The sequence below is a fragment of the Pygocentrus nattereri genome, chromosome 3 (genome assembly GCF_015220715.1).
Source record: "Pygocentrus nattereri isolate fPygNat1 chromosome 3, fPygNat1.pri, whole genome shotgun sequence".
Taxonomy (NCBI): domain Eukaryota; kingdom Metazoa; phylum Chordata; class Actinopteri; order Characiformes; family Serrasalmidae; genus Pygocentrus; species Pygocentrus nattereri.
The window spans coordinates 19,766,730-19,786,778 of record NC_051213.1 but is presented as its reverse complement, the minus strand read 5'-3'; the positions used below and the strand labels follow the sequence as shown (position 1 = coordinate 19,786,778).

General features: G+C 39.3%; 2 protein-coding genes and 1 pseudogene across 2 annotated transcripts in view; 1 reads left to right on the top strand and 2 right to left on the bottom strand.

Annotated features, from left to right (window-relative positions):
- Positions 1 to 3,975, top strand: part of palmdb (palmdelphin b) — a 38,247-nt gene extending 34,272 nt beyond the window's left edge. The window contains exons 9-11 of the mRNA XM_037537062.1: positions 129 to 2,196; positions 2,330 to 2,418; positions 3,092 to 3,975. Of these exons, the coding sequence (XP_037392959.1) occupies positions 129 to 2,196; positions 2,330 to 2,418; positions 3,092 to 3,175 (2,241 nt within the window). The 3' untranslated portion in view covers positions 3,176 to 3,975. The remainder of the gene's footprint in view (positions 1 to 128; positions 2,197 to 2,329; positions 2,419 to 3,091) is intronic.
- Positions 3,976 to 4,980: 1,005 nt separating this feature from the next.
- Positions 4,981 to 5,089, bottom strand: LOC119263136 (annotated as a pseudogene).
- frrs1b (ferric-chelate reductase 1b) lies at positions 5,067 to 16,046 on the bottom strand. Its single transcript, XM_017700393.2, has 16 exons — positions 15,942 to 16,046; positions 14,638 to 14,833; positions 12,622 to 12,776; positions 12,415 to 12,509; positions 12,064 to 12,214; positions 10,353 to 10,535; positions 10,130 to 10,228; positions 9,800 to 9,950; positions 9,244 to 9,357; positions 8,326 to 8,441; positions 8,158 to 8,244; positions 7,278 to 7,375; positions 6,795 to 6,853; positions 6,426 to 6,569; positions 5,908 to 6,008; positions 5,067 to 5,819 (listed from the first exon to the last, which is right to left on the bottom strand). Exons 1-16 carry the CDS (start codon positions 15,945 to 15,947, stop codon positions 5,727 to 5,729), a joined length of 1,848 nt encoding a protein of 615 aa, XP_017555882.2. The 5' UTR covers positions 15,948 to 16,046; the 3' UTR covers positions 5,067 to 5,726.
- Between the last annotated feature and the right edge of the window lie 4,003 nt (positions 16,047 to 20,049).

Sequence of the window (20,049 nt, the reverse complement as noted above, 5' to 3'; positions counted from 1 at the left end):
GTTAAGACTCACTATATGTTGTTGCAAGGGATTGAAACCTGTGGCACGCTGATCTGACATTTGCATTAAGGACCTTTGTTTCTGTATTGATGCTGACATTTATGTCTTCTTGTTTCCATTTTCTGTAGGGAGCTGTAAGGCATCCAGAGGTGGATGGCATAGAAGTGAACGAAGGTTGCTTTCCCTCTCAGAAACAGACAGAAACAGAGCTGAAGTCCCTCGCCAAGACAGTAACCATGGAGACGAGTGAGCAATCCAGCACAGCAAACATAATTGACTGTGAAATGGAAGTCCAGGAGGCTGAGTTACCTGAGAACAAGGACACGTGCGCTGAAGATGAACAAGCTTACTATGATGATGACCTTTTAGAATCTCTGAGTGCAAAAGTAGTGGTTGACATCTTAGCAGAGTTGCCTCCAACAGACACACATGTTGATGAATTTGAAGATGTGGCCTGTCCAAAAGAAGCATTAGTACTGGAGGACAATCATGACGAGCTTAATCGCAATGAATCCATTACTTCCTCAGATACACCATCTAGTGCTGAGAGTGTGTATGAAAATGAGACCACGCGGAAAAGACAGGATTCAGTCAAAGAACAGCTGCTGAAAAACACTGTGTCTATAATACAGAGTAGTGAAGATGGAGGCATACTAGACCCACTGAAGACAGAATCCCATGAGGCCATCTTAGAAGGCTTAGGCTATGATGCAGCCGAATCCATGTTGGAATCGTACATTCGGGAGGAAGTTATGTCAGACGTCTCAACGGACTCCGTTCATGACCCTGAGGACTTGGAGGAGTGTGTCCGTGTGGAAATTGCAGCCGCATCATCTGATTCTGAAACAGATGAAAAGTGGAGGACTATATTTTCATCCTCCATCAATAAGGAAGATGATGACTCCTACCTGGACAGCCTTGAGCTGAGCGCACAAGAACTCTTTATTCAAAAGCCTGAAGTAAAGAACATGGAGAACCACTCAGATGCAAAGGAAGAAGAGGTAGAGCAGGATATCATCCCTGTAGACGATGTGCTAGAGCAACCAGAGAGCGATTCAACTTATGTGCAGGCAACAAAGGACATCTCATACAATCCCTCATCACTGTTCCATGGCTTGTCCAAGATATCAGAGGATGAGGAAGAGTTGGGTAAAAATTCTGTAAACCACAAGGATAATTCATCTAGTTGTATCAGGTCAGACCCAAACAAGAAGGTGCCAAAGGATTATTGTGTGATTCAAGAGATGAAGAGTGAAAATGTCAGTACAGAGCATGTAGATTTCAGAGTTGCTCGCAATCAGTGGCTGCAGATGGAGGAGCAAACAAAGAATCTGGTACACCAGCCAGTCACCAAAAGCGGTACCTGCCAGGGCAGTCACACCTTTATGTACACACCAGTGCGCAACATTGACAGGCCCAAGAGGGACCATGATCTTGAGAGTTTGGCACTTGGAAGAGACTTCTCACACAACAATCAGTTCAGCCCCTGCTCAGAGGATTCTGGACTGGATGATTCCAGTTACAGGTCACCTTACGATGACCCAGAGACCCCCGTTGAGAAGGAGATCCGTTTTGCTGCTGAGCGAGAAGAAAACCCAAGGCGTGAAAAGGGAATGTCCAAATCATACTCAAGTGACTGCGTGCAGGGAAAAGGAAGACCAGTCATCTTGAACCCTGGAAATTTATGTCGGGAAGTGGATGAGAAGAGAAAGATGCTTGAGCATCAGGATGACAACTGCAGATTATCTTCCAGCAGCAAGATGCCATCTTTCATCATTACCTCATCACCAACAAGAGGATCACAGAAGCATGAACTGCCAGCCAACAATGTTATTATCCTTGAGCCTGAACCTTGCCATCAAAGTCCACGCCATGGTGGAAAATTGGTGACATCCAAATCTGCTGACTGGAGATCAGAGGATCCCCCCAGTGTAATCATACTGGAAACATCAAACCTAATTATTCGAAGTGCGTCAGAGTTTAACCTGAACTCTTCAGTGGAGACCCAAGAGAAAACTTTCCTCAACAATCCATTTTTCAAGCTGCGATCCAGGAGCACCCTTTCTCTGGTTGATGAAGAAATTAAGATGGTAAAACAACGAGAGGAAGAACTGAAAAGACAAAGAGCCAGTATTTACACTAAGGAGAAGTTCTTGGGCTCCCCCAGTCTTCTGGACAGCTCATATGACAAACAAGGTGTGTATATCTTTCTGCCCTGAGAAAAAAATATACAACTTTAATTTCATGTAACATCCCTAAACTTTGTGTTTATATAGATTTACAGATTATTAAAATTGGCTACATTAATTCATTCTCTGCTAATTTTCAGACGATATTCCAATAAAGTGTAAATCATCTCCCTCGTCCCCCATGAAGACTTACAAGATGGATCGTTCAACCCTATCATGTGATCACAGAGTAAGTACCACTCAATCTAAAAACTCTGAAGTGTGTAGTTGCAATAAAATGTAATTGCAATGGCATGCAATTCTAAAGTTACACTAAAGTAAACTGTATTACTAACTTAATGGTTCCCAACCCTCGTCTATAAGTATCCCATTTTCCCTCCTGGAACGCACTGAATCCAAAGAATCAACTAGATAACAAGCCTTTCCTTAGTTGAAGTGGGAGAGTTAGGAAGAGGTTAAGCTAAAAAGAGCAGGACAGGCCCAACCATGGGGTAATTCAGTGGGTCAATGCCCCACTAAACCCACTACTTTTTCTATGTTTTTATAGTGGGGAAAAACAGTCAAGGTGAAAACTTAATGTAGTGCTTCTGATATAAAAGATACATTGATTAACATCACTCCTGTTGATTCTCTACCAAATCTGTGGCTCTACTGATCTGCCATACATTTCTTACCCCTCCATGTTTTCAGATCCCCTACTCATAGTTTAGTTCTGGCACTGGGACTAGGGTTAGAAACCTCTGTAATAGGTTAAATGACAAAGCATGCAATGTATAGAAAGATAGAAAATTTTGAATATACGTGTCTATTAAAAGTCTATTTTAATGACTGCTTGATTGTTTAAAGGACATTAAACTGGGACTAAATCCCTCTAAATGCACTTTAACCATTTCCCTCTGTAGTTTCCTGAGTCCTATTCTGGAGGCCGCCGTAAAAGTGCCATGGCTCTGCGCTGGGAGGCAGGGGAGTTTGCAAATAACGACTAGAGAGCAACAGACCCAATATCAATCTACAACTTTCTTTGTTTCATGTAAAAGACTTTAGTAGTGTTACTGACTCATGTTTATCACGTGACGCCTGCCATGTAAGCACATGTTGTTGCTGCTTGTGTGGTTTTTTCGGCTCTTCATTCATGTTCTGCAAAAAATCTGAGTGTTTGCCAAGACGCCTGAATGTTACCTGAATGTTAGTTGTTCAGTCTATGCTTGTTTCTTAACAGAAATGCTGAGAAGAAGTTGAGCATATTTATTGTAATGTCTTAGTACAAAAGACAGGAAAATATTTAATGTATTTTCATATTGTATTTTCTTGTAAGGCAAGTTTGTATTTCCCTGCTCTACACTAAAATATTTGAAACAGACTAGCATAAAGTGGACACAGTGGACAGTTATTGTTTTATTTTTCCCAAAATCATTGCACTGAAAACAAAACTTATGTTGGCTTTCACCTTTCTTTTGAACAAATAGACAGTATTTGACATTAGAGGCATTTCAAATATGGATATTGTCCTGACACAACCTTTTAATATTCCTATTTATTATATCCCAAAAGGAATATGTAACTTTACTATTTAAGTGATATTAGCTGCATTATTGTGTTAATGGAGAAGCACTATAATTACATTGCTTTGTAATTTGTCCAAAATATGTTTGTATGCATATGTGAATCCATTTTGTTTATTAGGACCATGAGTATTGCTTGCTTATTCTATGTAAGCCATTACCAAGTAAACTTTTGCATTGCTTTTTATTGAGGAGAGAAAAATAAATCATAAATTTAAAAAATGGGGGAAAAAATCCTGTTGTAATTTAAATACAAGTGTTCAGATTTCAAGAATACATATGACTTCCTTCTAAATGGTTATTCTGTATATAGTCAATATTCAGAAAGACTGCATGAGCTTTAGGTCATGGGAGTAGAAGGACATGAGGAATACCAGTATTCCTGTGGTTAGAACTCATTCCACCAGAGCTGCAGAAATGCGTAATGAAATTCCACGTCTGTCCAAATGACATATTTCAGCTTCTTTAGAACTGCACCACTAGAATATGACATTTGACCTTAACATCACAAATTTAAAAGCAAAAGTAGAAAGCTAAGCTAGAAATGATTCATTATAACAGAAACAATGAGTAGTAAACATGTTCACTTTAATTTATAAATTTATAAATGACTAACAATCATGTACATTTCGTTGATTCTTTCCTATATACACATTAGAGTTTAATTTGATTAAAAATGGCAAGAGAATTTGACGGTTCATGATCCCACTTTATAGCAAGTGTCTCTAATAACTCTGTAGTTACATGTGAACAACATATGCAACAACTATGTTATGACTAAAGATTTAGTCACTGTTACAGATGGATTACAGTAGTGCAGCCTATGTAATTACATAAGTGTAATCAACTTCAGTTTTGTAACAGCCAATTGTAACCACCAACTCTCTCTCATATAATTACATGAGGAATCTGTAATCAGACAGGAACAGCTGTTGTTTTCAGAACTATTTTCCAGCAGTAAAAGAACGTATGTAATTAAGTGATACTGTTTTGATCCCACAACCGGGGAAATTCCATCTCCGCATTTAACCCATCCATGCAAGTGAAACACCACACACACACTAGGGGGCAGTGAGCACACTTGCCCGGAGCGGTGGGCAGCCCTATCCACGGCGCCCGGGGGTTAGGTGTCTTGCTCAAGGACACCTCAGTCATGGACTGTCGGCGCTGGGGATTGAACTGGCAACCTTCCGGTCACAGGGCCAGATCCCTAACCTCCAGCCCACGACTGCCCCTAACCGTGGCAGAGCCTTCAAAAATAAGAAGAACTCGTCAACATTCCCCTCCACGGAAATCTTTAGTAAAAGGCGAAAGATTTGTGTAACGATTTTAATAACTTACATTAAGACATTACTTACAACAGCTGATCTCTCTTTATCTTAAAATGCAACTTTTTTCATTAATTAAATATTACCACTCCAAAGTTCTGCCCTTCCACAAAATTACAAAAAAATACATATATTACACATCAAAAAGATGATTTTGTAGATAGACACCATAGAAACATAGAAAGAGGTGTAAAAAAATCACGATTAGCAGGAAAATTGCTGAGCTTTTCTTTGTGTGCTACAGGAGAGTATAATCTATGCATATTATAATGCATAAGAGCACCATAACCAGTTCTTAAAACTGTGCATACTGTTGCATAATTCTGTCAGTTGAAAAGGTACTTTGGTGATAAAGTAATTAATCAAGCAAAAACATTCACAATTCTGATTCTAAATCCTAATTTAAATATTTTAAAACAGAACTTCAGAATGTGGCAATCTGTGCTCTAGCAGTTTTTGCATGTGTCAAACTTTTGGAAAAGTGCCCTGCTTGGAACATTCTGCTTGAATTATTTATTTTGCTAAACAACTTGCCCATGAAGGGTAAGTGCAAACCTTAAATAAGGTCTTGTCAGCTTCTGCTTGGACAGTTGCTTCTAATGAAACAGCACATACCAATCAGGCACATGGTTCATCATCTATGTAAGTCATACCGCACCGATTGTGGCCAGAAGAATAATTAGAAATCCAAGGTTTCCACACAGATAAACTGCCAAAACAATCTTTTTAAAACAATGCCCCTAAAACAAGAAAGAAAAATTTTATCAGGTTAATTTTTCTGGACAAAATTAACAATAATAATGTTGCATAGTATTTGCAATGTCTAACCTTAATGTAGCTCTCATTCTCGGACGGAACAAAAAGAATCTCCTCTCTGTCTTCAGTTTGTATATTTTCTGTGTGGATTTCAAAACTTTTGACAAACTGACCTACAACACATTCAAAACAAAAGATATAAAGTCATTTGATACCAATACAGTAGGTACAGTAAAATGCAAAATTTGGAAGATTTTCCTTTTTTACTGAGAAATTTTATGTCACCATTATTTGCTTTGAAAATTCATACTAACACAAACCATGCTGTTCTAACCAGCTCCAGGGAAGCATTCAAAATAATTAGTATTCAGAGCCACACACCAATCAGTAAAAAAGTACATAAAAGCCTTTTACAATCTAATGCAATGTGACTGTATAATGCATTTTCTTCCCACTAGCAAAGTAACATTAATTACTACCATGGCACAAATTAGTGCTGTGTATGGACAGCTAAGGTTCTCTGAGAATGGCAAGAGCACTAATAGCTATGTAGTACAGAAAGAGCTTTTTATTGAAATGGAAGTACTGACCGATGGAGAAAAGGCCCCTCCTGTGCACCTCCAGAACCAAGTCTGCCAACACAAACCAGACCACATAGCCAGCCAGGACCCCTGTGGACCAGGGGGCAGGGAGCAGCAGGGCCTGCTGATGGATCCCCAAGCAGATGGCCACAACTAAAGAAAGAGGTCTTTCATGTTTATTTCCATTTTTTATTTTACTTTGCTGGTGCCTCTTCAGCTTTGGTCTTTGATTGTGCTGCTTGTGTTGTATTCATTCTTTCCTATTTAATTATTTTATACTTTTGGACTTAAGTAGGTAAAACACACCCCAGTAAGGGTCCTTGAAAGTCATTCTGCTCAGTGCCTATAAAAGATAAAATACATTACTTTCTCTCTTACCTGCGATAACCTGAGCTATCATGCCTGTTCCCAAATGGAGCCAGTTGAAAACGTATCTTCTGCAAACAGAAAATTAAAGAAATGCAGATGATCTGATAGCAATGTTTTTTGCAAACAATACCAGTTAAAGCCTGAAACGTCTTATTTGTACTATTTTCCATATTTTAGAATAACATGAAGAAATCAAAATGACAACTACCAAAAATTAATCAAGCAGGTGAAATGATAAAAAATATGGAATTACTCGAGGAAGAATGTTTATCTTAGGAACAAATTTCAAGCATTTAAGAATAATCATTTAGGTTAAAATGTCTCATGAAAACTACATTCAGTCTGGTGTGTTCATACTTTTGACTGAAACTGCACATTCATATATATGTTCAGATGTTTGGAGCTCTTGTGCTGAGTTCACTGTAAACAACATATTAACTGAGCTTCCCAGACAAAGATGTGTTATTTTAGTGAAGAATGATGATGTTTCACCTGGACGTGTCCGGAGCAGGTCTAAACAGAGCCATGATAGGCTGGATAAGAGCCAGAGCCATGACAGTGCAGCCCAGGTAAGGGTGTGAGCCTGCACGCTGGGAAAAATATAAACAAGGTGTTATTTCACAAGATATGATTACTGCTTTCTTTTCCCACCCCTCAGCGTCCACACAGAGCAGCTAACACAGAGCACAGAAGCCAAACAGCAAACCTTAATGAATGATACAATGCAAACTCCATGGACTACATAGAGATAGCAGAATGGTTTTAAAAGTAATAGATAGCCTGCATTCGTCGTTACAAGGTAAAAGGGTGACCTCTGTTGGACATGGTGTGTAACCACTGTAGTCAGTAGTTATTGTAATGGTACAAATTACCAGTCAAGAAATGCATCAGCTTGAAACATTTTGCTGCTGTTGGAACAAAACCTTTTTCAGTTTTTGACATAATTTGAAAATGCCTGTTGTCCTTTACATTATGTGTAAATTGATGATGAATTGGCCAAAATAGATGTCTGGTTCCACTGACTTACATTAAAAGTATTTTTTTTCCTTCTCCTTTAAAACTCTTATTTTGAAATTACAAGGTTTAGTTCCAACAGCAACAATATGAACATACTTAAAGTCACTGCACTCAGTCTTCAGAGAAATGGAAAATGTGATTCCACTAGCTGGTTATTATGATAAATGGCCTGACAATGTTCATCTCCTTATTTTTCCTTTTATTCTGCATGAACAGACTGCATATGAGAGTATGACACATTTAGACATGCTGAGGAACAGTCACACAGGCATGCACTTGGTGGCGGGGGCTGAGAAAGAACATGACACACTGTTGAGCATTAGTCATACGGACAGACTGTGTGTGTGCGTCTTACCTTGCTCCAGCCTCCCCTGTACACGAAAGGCAAAATGAAGCCAATGCATGTCAGAAGGACTGTGACAAGCATTAGAGCTCGATGAAACTGTGGAGAAAAAATGTCTTGGTTACAACTCATGACACTAATTATCATTCATTATTAAGTTTTCACCTCAGATATTCTTACCTGGAACCAGACTCTCTGTCCACACAAAGTTGTTTCAGCCCAGTCAGGTTTGAAATATCTGGCAATAATCACTCCAGTGCTGACGGTTGTCATCCAAGCAATGAGCATAAAAACAGCTACATGCAGAGACAAATGAGTTCAGATCTAAAGGCTGGACACTACTGATAGTCTGAATAAGGACAGTGTTTCCTACAGGTCTGAAATAGCCCTGTGGGGAGGGTGTTATTCCTCCTTTTAATTAATTGGTAAATGAAATAACACATGCATGGTTTTAAATGTAAAAAAAAAATAAATAAATAACTAAGAATTAAAATTATAATAATGATTGTAATTTTCTAATGTAAGTTTTGAGCATGTACCAATGAATCACAGAAATTGTGAAACATAAGCATTTGATATTGCATCTTATATTATGCAAAGGATGCCCTTGTTTGTACATAACAATATACAATTGTCACACGTCCTACCAGCTCTGAGAGACACCTCTGAGAATCTCAGAGAATTCTCTGAGAGATCACATGACTCCTGACCTTCCCTCATGCTCCAACCAGTGCTCATATTCACCAGAATACTAACTCTGTACACCTGTCTTGTTGCATTATGACCTATGTAGTTTAGTATATAAGCCCAGGCTTAAGCATAGACTAGTTGTGAGACACTGTATTTTTCTTGATCTACTGAGTGTTCTTCTATGTATGTTATCTTTCCTGTGTATGGCCATATTTTGCTTGTTTTTTGACTCTGTTTTTTGCCTGACCCTTTTTGGACTTACTGTCTTCTGTTATGTTGGATGTCTTTTTTTGGATTTGACCTACGCCTGTTTATTGACAATTAACTATGAATGACTACAAAATCCAAGACCAGAAACTAGATTCAAGCTGCAGAAATGAAGATCTTTGCAATGCAATTTAATCTCACCATGGAATTTGATGAGCAAGTGAGAGCGAGAACCAGTCAGATCCTCCGGAAGTCCAGTAATAAGTACTGGATTTGTTGAAATGAGAGGTTGTCGGTCATGTCTATGAGTCCTCCCTATGGTTGATAAATACAAAGGGATTACTGGACATTAAGGGTCCATTTCATGGAAAACCTCATTTATACTGTGTTTAAATACTACTTTGAATTTCCAATACTATATATATATATATATATATATATATATATATATATATATATATATATATATATATATATATGAACTGTCCACACAGCTCATATATAAAATATAAGCTGAAAGCAGCCCATTTCGATATACCTGGAGTTATGTTACAAAATGCACAGAATTTCTATATATCCATCCATTCTGCATATAGCAGCTTAGCCTTGCCCTTTTGTGCTGCTTTTTGAATGAGGTGCAATACAGAGCAGTGAATCAGAACACAGGTTATTTACAATCATGGTATTCTTAAAAGCACTGTAAAAAACAGCCTGTTTAAGAGAGAACTGTTGCGAGCAAAATAAAACACAAACTCACCGCCCTCTGCTCGACCATGAGCCATGAACAAGTAGTGCGCTTCACCCAGGTCTGATCTGTTTTGATATGTGGCTGGGATGCGTATATTTCTGCGGAATCTGCACTGGATGACCCCATCTGCCAGCCTCCACGCTGTGTCTCTCAAAACATTCTAAAGCAGCCGGAGGTCAAAGAACAGATAGAAAGCATGCAGACAGCTTATCAAGAGCCTTTAAGCATGAGTGCTTTTAAGGGACAATTAGCATATAAAGCATAAGACAGCCTCAGTTTTTTGCAACTTTTAAGCATTTGTGCATGCAATCCTGATTATCAGCAGGTGCAGGTACGTACCTCTGAAGCAATAACTGGATGTGTCCTCCCCTGAACGTAAGCAGCGCTGATGTCAACACGGTCATCTTCTTTAATGCACAGGTACACATCATCTTCCCCCTACACGTAAACCCATTCTTGTCTTTCTTCAAATCAAAACGCATTTACAGAACTCACAGAATGTTCCCTGATGAGATTAACTGATCTTAAGGTATAATGTACACACAAGAAGGAGTTACGTTACCATCCATTTATCTGTGGATAAAGCAAAAGAGATGTATCCCGGCGCTGGCCCGCTGAGCTCAAAGACCACGCTCGCGTCCTCTGTTCTGAATGAGAGGAAGTAACAGAGGGCATCTTTCCATGGGTCACAGCCTGCTGGCTCCCTCAGGCAAGACTTCTTAATTCCACAGTCATCAGAGGTGAACTGTGGAGGAGAAGACAAGGGAGAAGTACAGCAAAATGACTTGCATACACTACACCATATTAATTGTTATTAAGAGTCTGATGAAATTCCTGCTGTGAAAAATCTAGTGGTGTCACAGTAAATGTATTAATAATGCTGCAATAAATTATTAAAACCAATTCACAGCATTAATGTATTTTCCTAGTTTGACCCTTCAAACCATCAACAGTACCAGTCTGAAGCCCAGCAGCTCGTGGACTGTTGCTAACACTCAGCAGTCCTGCAGTTCTCTTGTTTAAATACAGTCTTTAAATCACAAGATTTTCTATTCATGGCTCTCATGGCAATGCTGTGAATTTATCATTGAAAAATGTTGACTTAAGTGAATAAAACACAGCTTAAATTCCAGCAATACCAGTAATATCAGAAACATTAGTATTAGTGGACCTCTTCCAGAACTTCTACAAATCAATGACAAGTAACACAGCAGTATGAGACTAAGAGGGAAACAATCACAAAAGACTTGAAACATGCAGTCACAGTTCCTATCACAGGACATCAATGACGTAAATTGGAACGTGCCATCACTCTAGGAAAATAATGTGATTTACGCGCTCAGGTTCACAATGCAAATTATATCACTGAACGACTGAAAGTGATACATTCTGAAGAAGCTAATTTTGTCCACTCTTACACAGTGGCAAGCAGTTTGACGAGCCCTGGTTAAATGCCATGTCTTGTTGATCTTCTAGATGAAACTAAGTTAACCCACAATTTTTATTTATTTGCTACATTTAACATATTGGATGACTTCAACTTTTGCATGGCCAGATTTTATGTTTTATTTATTTTTCCAATATGTAAAATCCAGCAAATAAATTAATGGCAATGTGTTCTCTGTAATGCATGTGTACTTATTTTCTCTCAATCTTAACTAAACAAATAATTTGACCAGGGTAATCAAACTGTAGCTATAAAAACTTCACTGCCTTTATGTGAAAAAAAAAATCTTCCTTTAGGATCAAATTAGCAACACAAAATAATATAAATGATCACACTTCATTATTTTAACCGTTTGACAGCCTTAGAAAACAACACATGCTAAGGATTGAGCTGGGCTCCTGGGATAGAGCTAGGAGATAAATAACATCAATAATAGCATGGTATGCCAAACTGGGTCCATTTCAAGTAAGATTTACACATATTAAGCCAATCTGGAAAGTTAATACACAAGCTCAGCACAGCTTAAACGGTATGATTAGGAGCTCCAAAACAGATACTTTGCCAAGTTTTAAGGCTTTGTTTGTGTGTAATCCCAGCCCTAATAACTTTAATTTCAGGCTAGTGTGTGGCCTGTTCTTACTTGCTCAGTACACATACAATATAATCACTAATGTGTGTCTCTGAAATATAGAAGGATAGTTTCAGTGTGAAAAAATAACTGTATACTTAAAATGAAACAACAACAACAACAACAACAAAAGAAACTTTTTTGTTTCAATTATCAAAAGAGGAATCATGATAAAACTCTTGGTGTAGCTGGACTTACAGCGTCAGACAGAATACTTGCAGCCGTGGTTGTCTTAGCTACTGACTGTCCAGCAGTAGGTAATGGTGGAAGAGGAGGTGCATCATTCAGAGACACTACAGGCCCTTGAATTCGGACCCAGTAAAGCTTGTATTTCTGAACCACAGTCACCCTGAAACCCACACAGCACACATGCACACATCAGCTTCTGACTGGCTAAGGCAGTTAACCCCTCAAAGTCTAAGTGCCTGCATGTGGGCCCATAACACAGGTCTTAACTCTTATAACATTAGTTTCATAGTCATTACAAAGTAATACAAATCTAGGATTCACAGGGTTAAGAACAGACAGGCAGAGTGCATAGATACTCACTGAAACTGGACACTAGATGGAGGGTCCTGGGGTGCAGTCCAGATAACCTGCACTTCTGTCTTAGAGACTTCACTAGTGTGACTCACTGCAGCTCCCTTTCAAAACAACAAGGGTTAAAACATGTTATGAAATAAGGCTACACTTAGTTAATCACATTCTCTTTTTTCTTAGACAAACTGCTGTGGGGGTAATATTCTAATGTCTCACCTCTCTGTCATTACAACGGAGAAGTTGTGAGATTTCAGGATCAAGGAGAGTAAAACATCCAACAGGTCCAGCATTGGGATTGCTTGCATTTCGTGCTTCTATGAGGAAGCCTTTGAAGTGTGCTTTGTTCTCTGAAGGCACTGCTGATAATGTTACTGTGAAAATAAAAGATAGGCAGATATATACACTGCTCAAAAAAATAAAGGGAACACTCAAATAACACATCCTAGATCTGAATGAATGAAATATTCTCATTGAATACTTTGTTCTGTACAAAGTTGAATGTGCTGACAACAAAATCACACAAAAATCATCAATGGAAATCAAATTTATTAACCAATGGAGGCCTGGATTTGGAGTCACACACAAAATTAAAGTGGAAAAACACACGACAGGCTGATCCAACTTTGATGTAATGTCTTTAAAACAAGTCAAAATGAGGCTCAGTATTGTGTGTGGCCTCCACGTGCCTGTATGACCTCCCTACAACGCCTGGGCATGCTCCTGATGAGGTGGCGGATGGTCTCCTGAGGGATCTCCTCCCAGACCTGGACTACAGCATCCGCCAACTCCTGGACAGTCTGTGGTGCAAGGTGGCGTTGGTGGATGGAGCAAGACATGATGTCCCAGATATGCTCAATCGGATTCAGGTCTGTGGAACGGGCGGGCCAGTCCATAGCTTCAATGCCTTCATCTTGCAGGAACTGCTGACACACTCCAGCCACATGAGGTCTAGCATTGTCCTGCATTAGGAGGAACCCAGGGCCAACCCGTCCCCAGACTCTGTCACGTCTGTCACATGTGCTCAGTGTGAACCGTGAACCTGCTTTCATCTGTGAAGAGCACAGGGCGCCAGTGGCAAATTTGCCAATCCTGGTGTTCTCCGGCAAATGCCAAGCGTCCTGCACGGTGTTGGGCTGTGAACACAACTCCCATCTGTGGACGTCGGGCCCTCATACCATCCTCATGGAGTCAGTTTCTAACCGTTTGTGCAGACACATGCACATTTGTGGCCTGCTGGAGGTCATTTTGCAGGGCTCTGGCAGTGCTCCTCCTGTTCCTCCTTGCACAAAGGCGGAGGTAGCGGTCCTGCTGCTGGGTTGTTGATCTCCTACGGCCTCCTCCACGTCTCCTGGTGTACTGGCCTGTCTCCTGGTAGCGCCTAAAGCCTCTGGACACTATGCTGACAGACACAGCAAACCTTCTTGCCACAGCTCGCATTGATGTGTCATCCTGGATGAGCTGCATTACCACAAGTGTGAAAGCACCACCAACATTCAAAAGTGACCAAAACATCAGCCAGAAAGCAGAAAGGTACTGAGAAGTGGTCTGTGGTCCCCACCTGCAGAACCACTCCTTTATTGAGTGTGTCTTGCTAATTGCCAATTATTTCCACCTGTTGTCTGTTCCATTTGCACAACAGCTGTGAAATTGATTGTCAGTTAGTGTTGCTTCCTAAGTGGACAGTTTGATTTCACAGAAGTTTGATTTACTTGGAGTTATATTGTGTTGTTTTATAAGTGTTATATCTAGGCATATCTATATAAACACACAGTGTGTGACAGTGAAAGGAATATATATATATATATATATATATATATATATATATATATATACATATTACTTAAAACATACTGTATTAATGAACCTCTTTGCAAAGAGCAAATACACATTTCTGTGATCACTGAGCAAGTTTTCTTTCTATATGAATACACAATCGGCACGTGACCCTAACTGATATTATTATTGCAGCACATTGGTATTTCATCAATAAGATAGTTATTGTTTATTAATTACACAAAAAATAAATACAGTTAGGCACCTTTATCAACATGTAACTAAGAAAAATATTATTTCGCACATTTTGTGAGTGGAAAGTAGACAGCATTACACTCAGCAAAGTTTCATATGGGTTTCAAACAGATTTCATGTAACAATCTAAGAAGTGCTCTACTCGACGTAAAATGAGTTGCCTAAATGTGTCACAGCTGTTACTCAATGTCACGCTCTCGATACCTTTAATTTGCTCCAGGGGGCTGAATTTGGACTTATCCACAGTGATACTGTATGGTGGAGGGTGAGGACTGGATTGATGACCGTGCTCTGGTGTCATGTCATCACAAGCTTGTTCTACTTTCCCATTGCTGAAGCAAAGAACAGTCTTTAAACACACACTCAACAGGACCAACAGAGCCCAAACCTTCACAGGCACCTGAAACAAAAACAAACCGAAAAGTGGGAGTAAAGCTTTATGTCACCATCAGATCAAAATCTTGTACATGATGAATGGACTAACAGAAATGGTTCAGAATAAAACCTTTTTATATAAACTTTTCCCTTTTGTCTTGTTCTGGAAAATTGCATGTTTTTTTTTCAGACAGCAAAATAATTCTCTTGTACTCTGATTACTGAAACTTATGGTTACACAAACAGCATTTAACTGTTTTATTTTGAGGAAACTCCAACTTTTAAGCCATGTAACAGCTCAAAACCTAGACCCAGACGAGTGAATGAAGGCCAGGCTGCTGCTCACTGTGTAATCAGTCCTTGCTACACAAGCTGCACATAAAGATAAGAAAAGTAGTGTCTCTGTCACAGCTATCCACTTCATGAGCACAGGTCCTGTATTGACTTATGAGAAACAACAGCCTTCAGAAGCAAAATGTTCAAAACGTTTTTGCTCAAGAAATGAAATATGACTGACAGATTGGTTATAACGTGCCTGTAAACACGTGTTTTACTGCTGTTGTGCTTCGGCTGCTACTGTGGGTCTGTCCTTCTCACGGTACGTTACTGAGACGCGAGTCACGTTACTGAATATTGTTTTGCCTCCGTCTGAACTCTTCACCTGGAAAACCGAGCAGCTTTTCACTCCAGTGAAACACTGAACATTAAGCCACTGAGCCAGAAGAGCCAGAGGAGCAGCCATAGCAGGCAGCTACCGTGTAGAAAGAGAGTTTTTATTCACTGACATAAATATGATATTTAGCGTTACAGTCAAGTTACAGTTCAAGGTCATAGTTGTTCGACGGCTCCTCCGACTTTATGCAGTTTGATAAAGTTTTCCTACAGTTTCTGACCGGTTAACATCAAATGCTGGTTGAAAAAAGACAATTTATATTATATTCTAAAAGGTTTTCACATATGACGGTGAGCACGAGACAGCAGCCGACCGATTTCCTTATATGAAACGCGAAGAAAGCAACAGAAGAAAACAGATACATTCACACATAAATTACAATTATTTTTCAAAAACCTGTAGACACAAGCCAACTGCATGTTTAATACCTATTAATTTGACTTCTGATAAGTAAACCTACCTCCATTTGTGTGTTTTATTAGACCCCCGGCCGCACAGAGCGCCCCTCGGTTTGGAGCGTTCCTCAGACGGAGTCTCTGGATTGGCCGCGGACCGATGAGAAGTCGTCACGTGAACTACAGGCTGCCTTCACTTCTGCTTTCTTTCGTTGTATACATCTGTTTTCCATTTGGTCCTGCGCTGTGAAAGCGCCTCTGCAGTTGTGTTTTGGAGGATCGCAGCTTCTGAAAAACGCTCAAAAGTTTCAGTAGTGTGCCGACTGGCTCAACGGCTTTTTAGCAGCTGATCATCAGGGCCGCTCAGAGGCGCTTTTCTACACAGAGGACACAAAACATGCACAGAAACGACCAAAACAATGATGAACATAATGAGCTGTGACGGTACAAGCTAAATGAATTACATAATTAACGCTAAAGCCCACTCAAAAACACACGACATATAAGGAAAACCCTTTTATAATCTTCTAATAACCCTGCTCAAAAAAACACAACATTATGCTGGTTTTGTTGGTGATCAGCCGAATAACTTCCATTTCTGCTGACCAACAGCCAAAATACAACAAATCCTGGCTTTGCCTCATTTTGTGTGTAAGGCCCATCCCTTGAATATGCAGTTTTGGAGCAAAACAGTTGGACCACTAAGCGCTAAGACAACAGAGTACAAACATCATGGAAACCAAGCCCTTATTAAAACAACAAAAGGTCCAGTTGGAACATCAGACTGACAGATGGAGAAGAAAACCAAGCAGAAGGAACAATATTAGTAACAACACCCTGTTTGACTGAAGTGTCCAAGACTTTGCAGCAAACCTCACTTTCTAATGTTTTTTTAAAACTCACCCATGCACTAAGACACAAATTAGCACAATGAAATGGCTGTAAAACTAAATACAAGCAGAGCAACATGCTTAGTTCAGCACAATGCAAATGAGACTCATGTACAGCACTGCTCTGTGAACTTGTCATACAAAAAAAGAAGGTCTAACTCAGGAACCAGAGAACTACTTACATCTAAAGGACATGAGAATATACATGTTTTAGATAAGGAAGACAACTGGTTAAAAAGTGGCTTCTTTGGTATTTTGTCAAGCTGGAACAACCAGCTCTGAACGGGGGCGTCTGCAACACCACTTATCAGTAACATACACTGCTGTCAGAACATCTTCGCAAGAGTAGATTCACACCCACACCTCCAGAGACGGTTTTTTGTTTTGTGACATAGTTGGTATGAATCACCCAAGCAAGACTAAAGCACTCAAATAAGAGAAAACAGTTTTTATGTTAAAAAATGAGTCTGATGTCATATATAAACACTGGGGAGGTTAGGACTCTGTATACGGTCCATATGTGGAAACTAAACAGCAATAAACAGCCAATTTTGAATTCATTGTTTTCATGAGCAGCCTAGGCCTGCTCAGTCACAGTTAAGTCAAAAAAAATATTTCAGCCTGGACTCTCTCAAAAAATAAATTGTTACATGAACTTAATTCACTTATGTACGGAGACCTGCTGGTGACATCCTATAGAAGTAAAAATAATGTGTGGCCACGACTTAGTAAGGCGTGGGAATGAGATGATTAAATCGTGGCCATGACTGAGTAAGGCGTGGGATTGAGATCGTGGCTTACTAAGCCGTGGCCACGCATTAGAATCTCGTTCCCACACTTTACTGAGTCATGGCCATGACTTAAACATCTCATTCCCACGCCTTACAAAAGTCGCGGCCACGCATTATTTTTTATTTCTACAGGATGTCCCTAGTGGGGCTCCATACTTATGCCACACATTTCTATTGAGTTGAATAAAGTAGAGTTAGTATACAAACACTTTACCTTGACGTCAAGTTCAACTGCTGATGGAACAAAACTGAATCATTTCAATCTGTTTGTGTTTTATTGGATTGGAATTGTCTTCAGATCAAAATAAAACAGTTTTCATTTATTGAAATGTAATTTAATTCAATTGTTGTCCACTTTATATACACTGTAAAAAGCGGCTCGTCAGATCTACTTAAAAAAATTACTGCATGTAGTAACTGTAACGTGGAGCGATGTGGAGGCGGATGCATGTGCGGAGAAAAGCTAAATTTATTAAATTTATTCTGGGCAAATCCAGGGTCATAGTCAAGACAGTCCAAGTTTAACTAGCCAACACGGAGAGCAGGAGGGACAGACATAATGAAACAAACACAGAATTTAAACAGTACTCTTTGAACAGATCAAACATCCAACATATCAAACATGCAAACAAAGACCAACAAGAAACTCAGGAAAACACAGGGCTTAAACACAAACAGGGATAATGACGAAACAAGGGGGCAGGCCAGTGAAGTATCAAAACAAAGAAGCACGTGGACGACCAAGAACTAAACACAAGGCACATGTGGGAGTGGGAGGGGCCAGTCATGACAGTAACAAGAAACTGAGCTAGTTTTATTGAACTTACAAAACTACATTGAGTGAAAGAATTGTTCATTCAAAGTATTTATTTAGATTGAATAAAACTAGTTATTTTACTTGTTACCACATGAAGTAATATTTTAAGTAGATCTGACGAGCCACTTTTCACAGTGTAAACCAGTTATTTAAAGACAACTTAATTAATTTATTTATAATATTTAAATATTTTCACTTTGTATGTCAAAAACCCTGTTGGTTCATTTTTCTGAGAGCTGATTAATGAGGCACAATGCAAAATTGCCAGTCAGTTCTGTTTGATTTACATATGTCTCTTTTAAGGACACTGTAGCAGAAACACCCTATTTAATTCTGAGGGATAAAAAGAGGTTGGAAAATGGTCATGTACAAATTAATTATGACTGCTTTGGATACATAAACACACACAAATGTTATAATTAGGCATATTAAATGCCAGAAAACACTGAACTCTGAACAGATAAAACTTTGTCTTGATACTTCTAGATGACTTGCACACTGATGCTGAAGATTTTCCTAGACTTCTGTTCCTTTTTCTCCTTACAGGGGTAAAAATATTTGAAATATGGTCAAACTTAACACTAAATGCTACTTTAGTTTCTGTTAACTGCTGTATGATCTGCTGTTTTGCATAGGCTGTAAAACACAGATGTCAGTAATAGTAGCTCAGAAAGAAAAGATCATTCAGAGGCCTTACGAGCTGAAAAATGAAAGCTACTCAAGATCGTTATTCGTTTTAATTGACAACAAATTGTGTCTGCACGCATCTCTTTCCAAACTGGGTGGTCACTGCACTGGCCTTGAAGTCAGTTCCAGAGCACTGTAGCTCAGACAATATAATATACAACCGCCCAGTGTGTATGAAAGATGACTGAAGTCAATCACTTGTGAATGAATGTCAGAACAAAGACCAGCGATATTTGTCACAAAACAGTAAAAACAGTTGAGAACAAGTGTCTGATTGTAAGAAATTGATGTCAGGCTGTAAGTATGAAGGGGAAGGGCACAGTCTGAAGAGGAAAGCCCTCAGGCTACTCATTTAATCCACCCCCCGCCCTCACACACACACACACACACACACACACTCCCTCACTCACGTTTTCCATCACCTCTGCCTGAAAACTGATATTACAGTCACCCGTGAATGGGCTTTCCATTTGATATTTGTTTACATAGTGCCATATTATTCTCTAATATTACAGGACACTGCTGGTGCACAGTACTTTTAGTGACTCTATAATGTCCCCGCGGAGTCCATTTCCTACACTCCTCTTCTGTTCACCACTTAATCGTTTAGAGGAAATGTGTCCTGAGTAATGTTAGGGTACACATCAAACAAGATATAACCAATACCAGCGCTGCATAAAGAGAAAGAGGGAGAGAGAGAGTGAGACAGTTTATGTCCAAGTGAGTGAACATTGCTACATTAGACTTAAGAATCCATTACCTACTTGTCTGCTCTGCTCTGTTTAATTACAGTTTATTGGGTTATTAGGGATGTCAAAATGGACTGCTTCTTTCTGTGGTTTGTATTAGCTGAAAGCCCAAAGAGCACTTTGTGTTAATTGATCTGTCCACAAAGACTTGCACACCTTCTTTGAGAGGAATGATGTAATTGTTATGAATGCAGCAAACCACAAGGGTGAGAAAAATCAGAATATTGTTGAATCACAAG

Coding starts and splice junctions, on each gene's coding strand:
- frrs1b (XM_017700393.2), bottom strand. Junction 12,777..14,637: donor CCCCCTGGAGCAAATTAAAG/GTATCGAGAGCG, acceptor TTATTTTCACAG/TAACATTATCAGCAGTGCCT. Junction 10,536..12,063: donor CAAGTATTCTGTCTGACGCT/GTAAGTCCAGCT, acceptor TCTCCTCCACAG/TTCACCTCTGATGACTGTGG.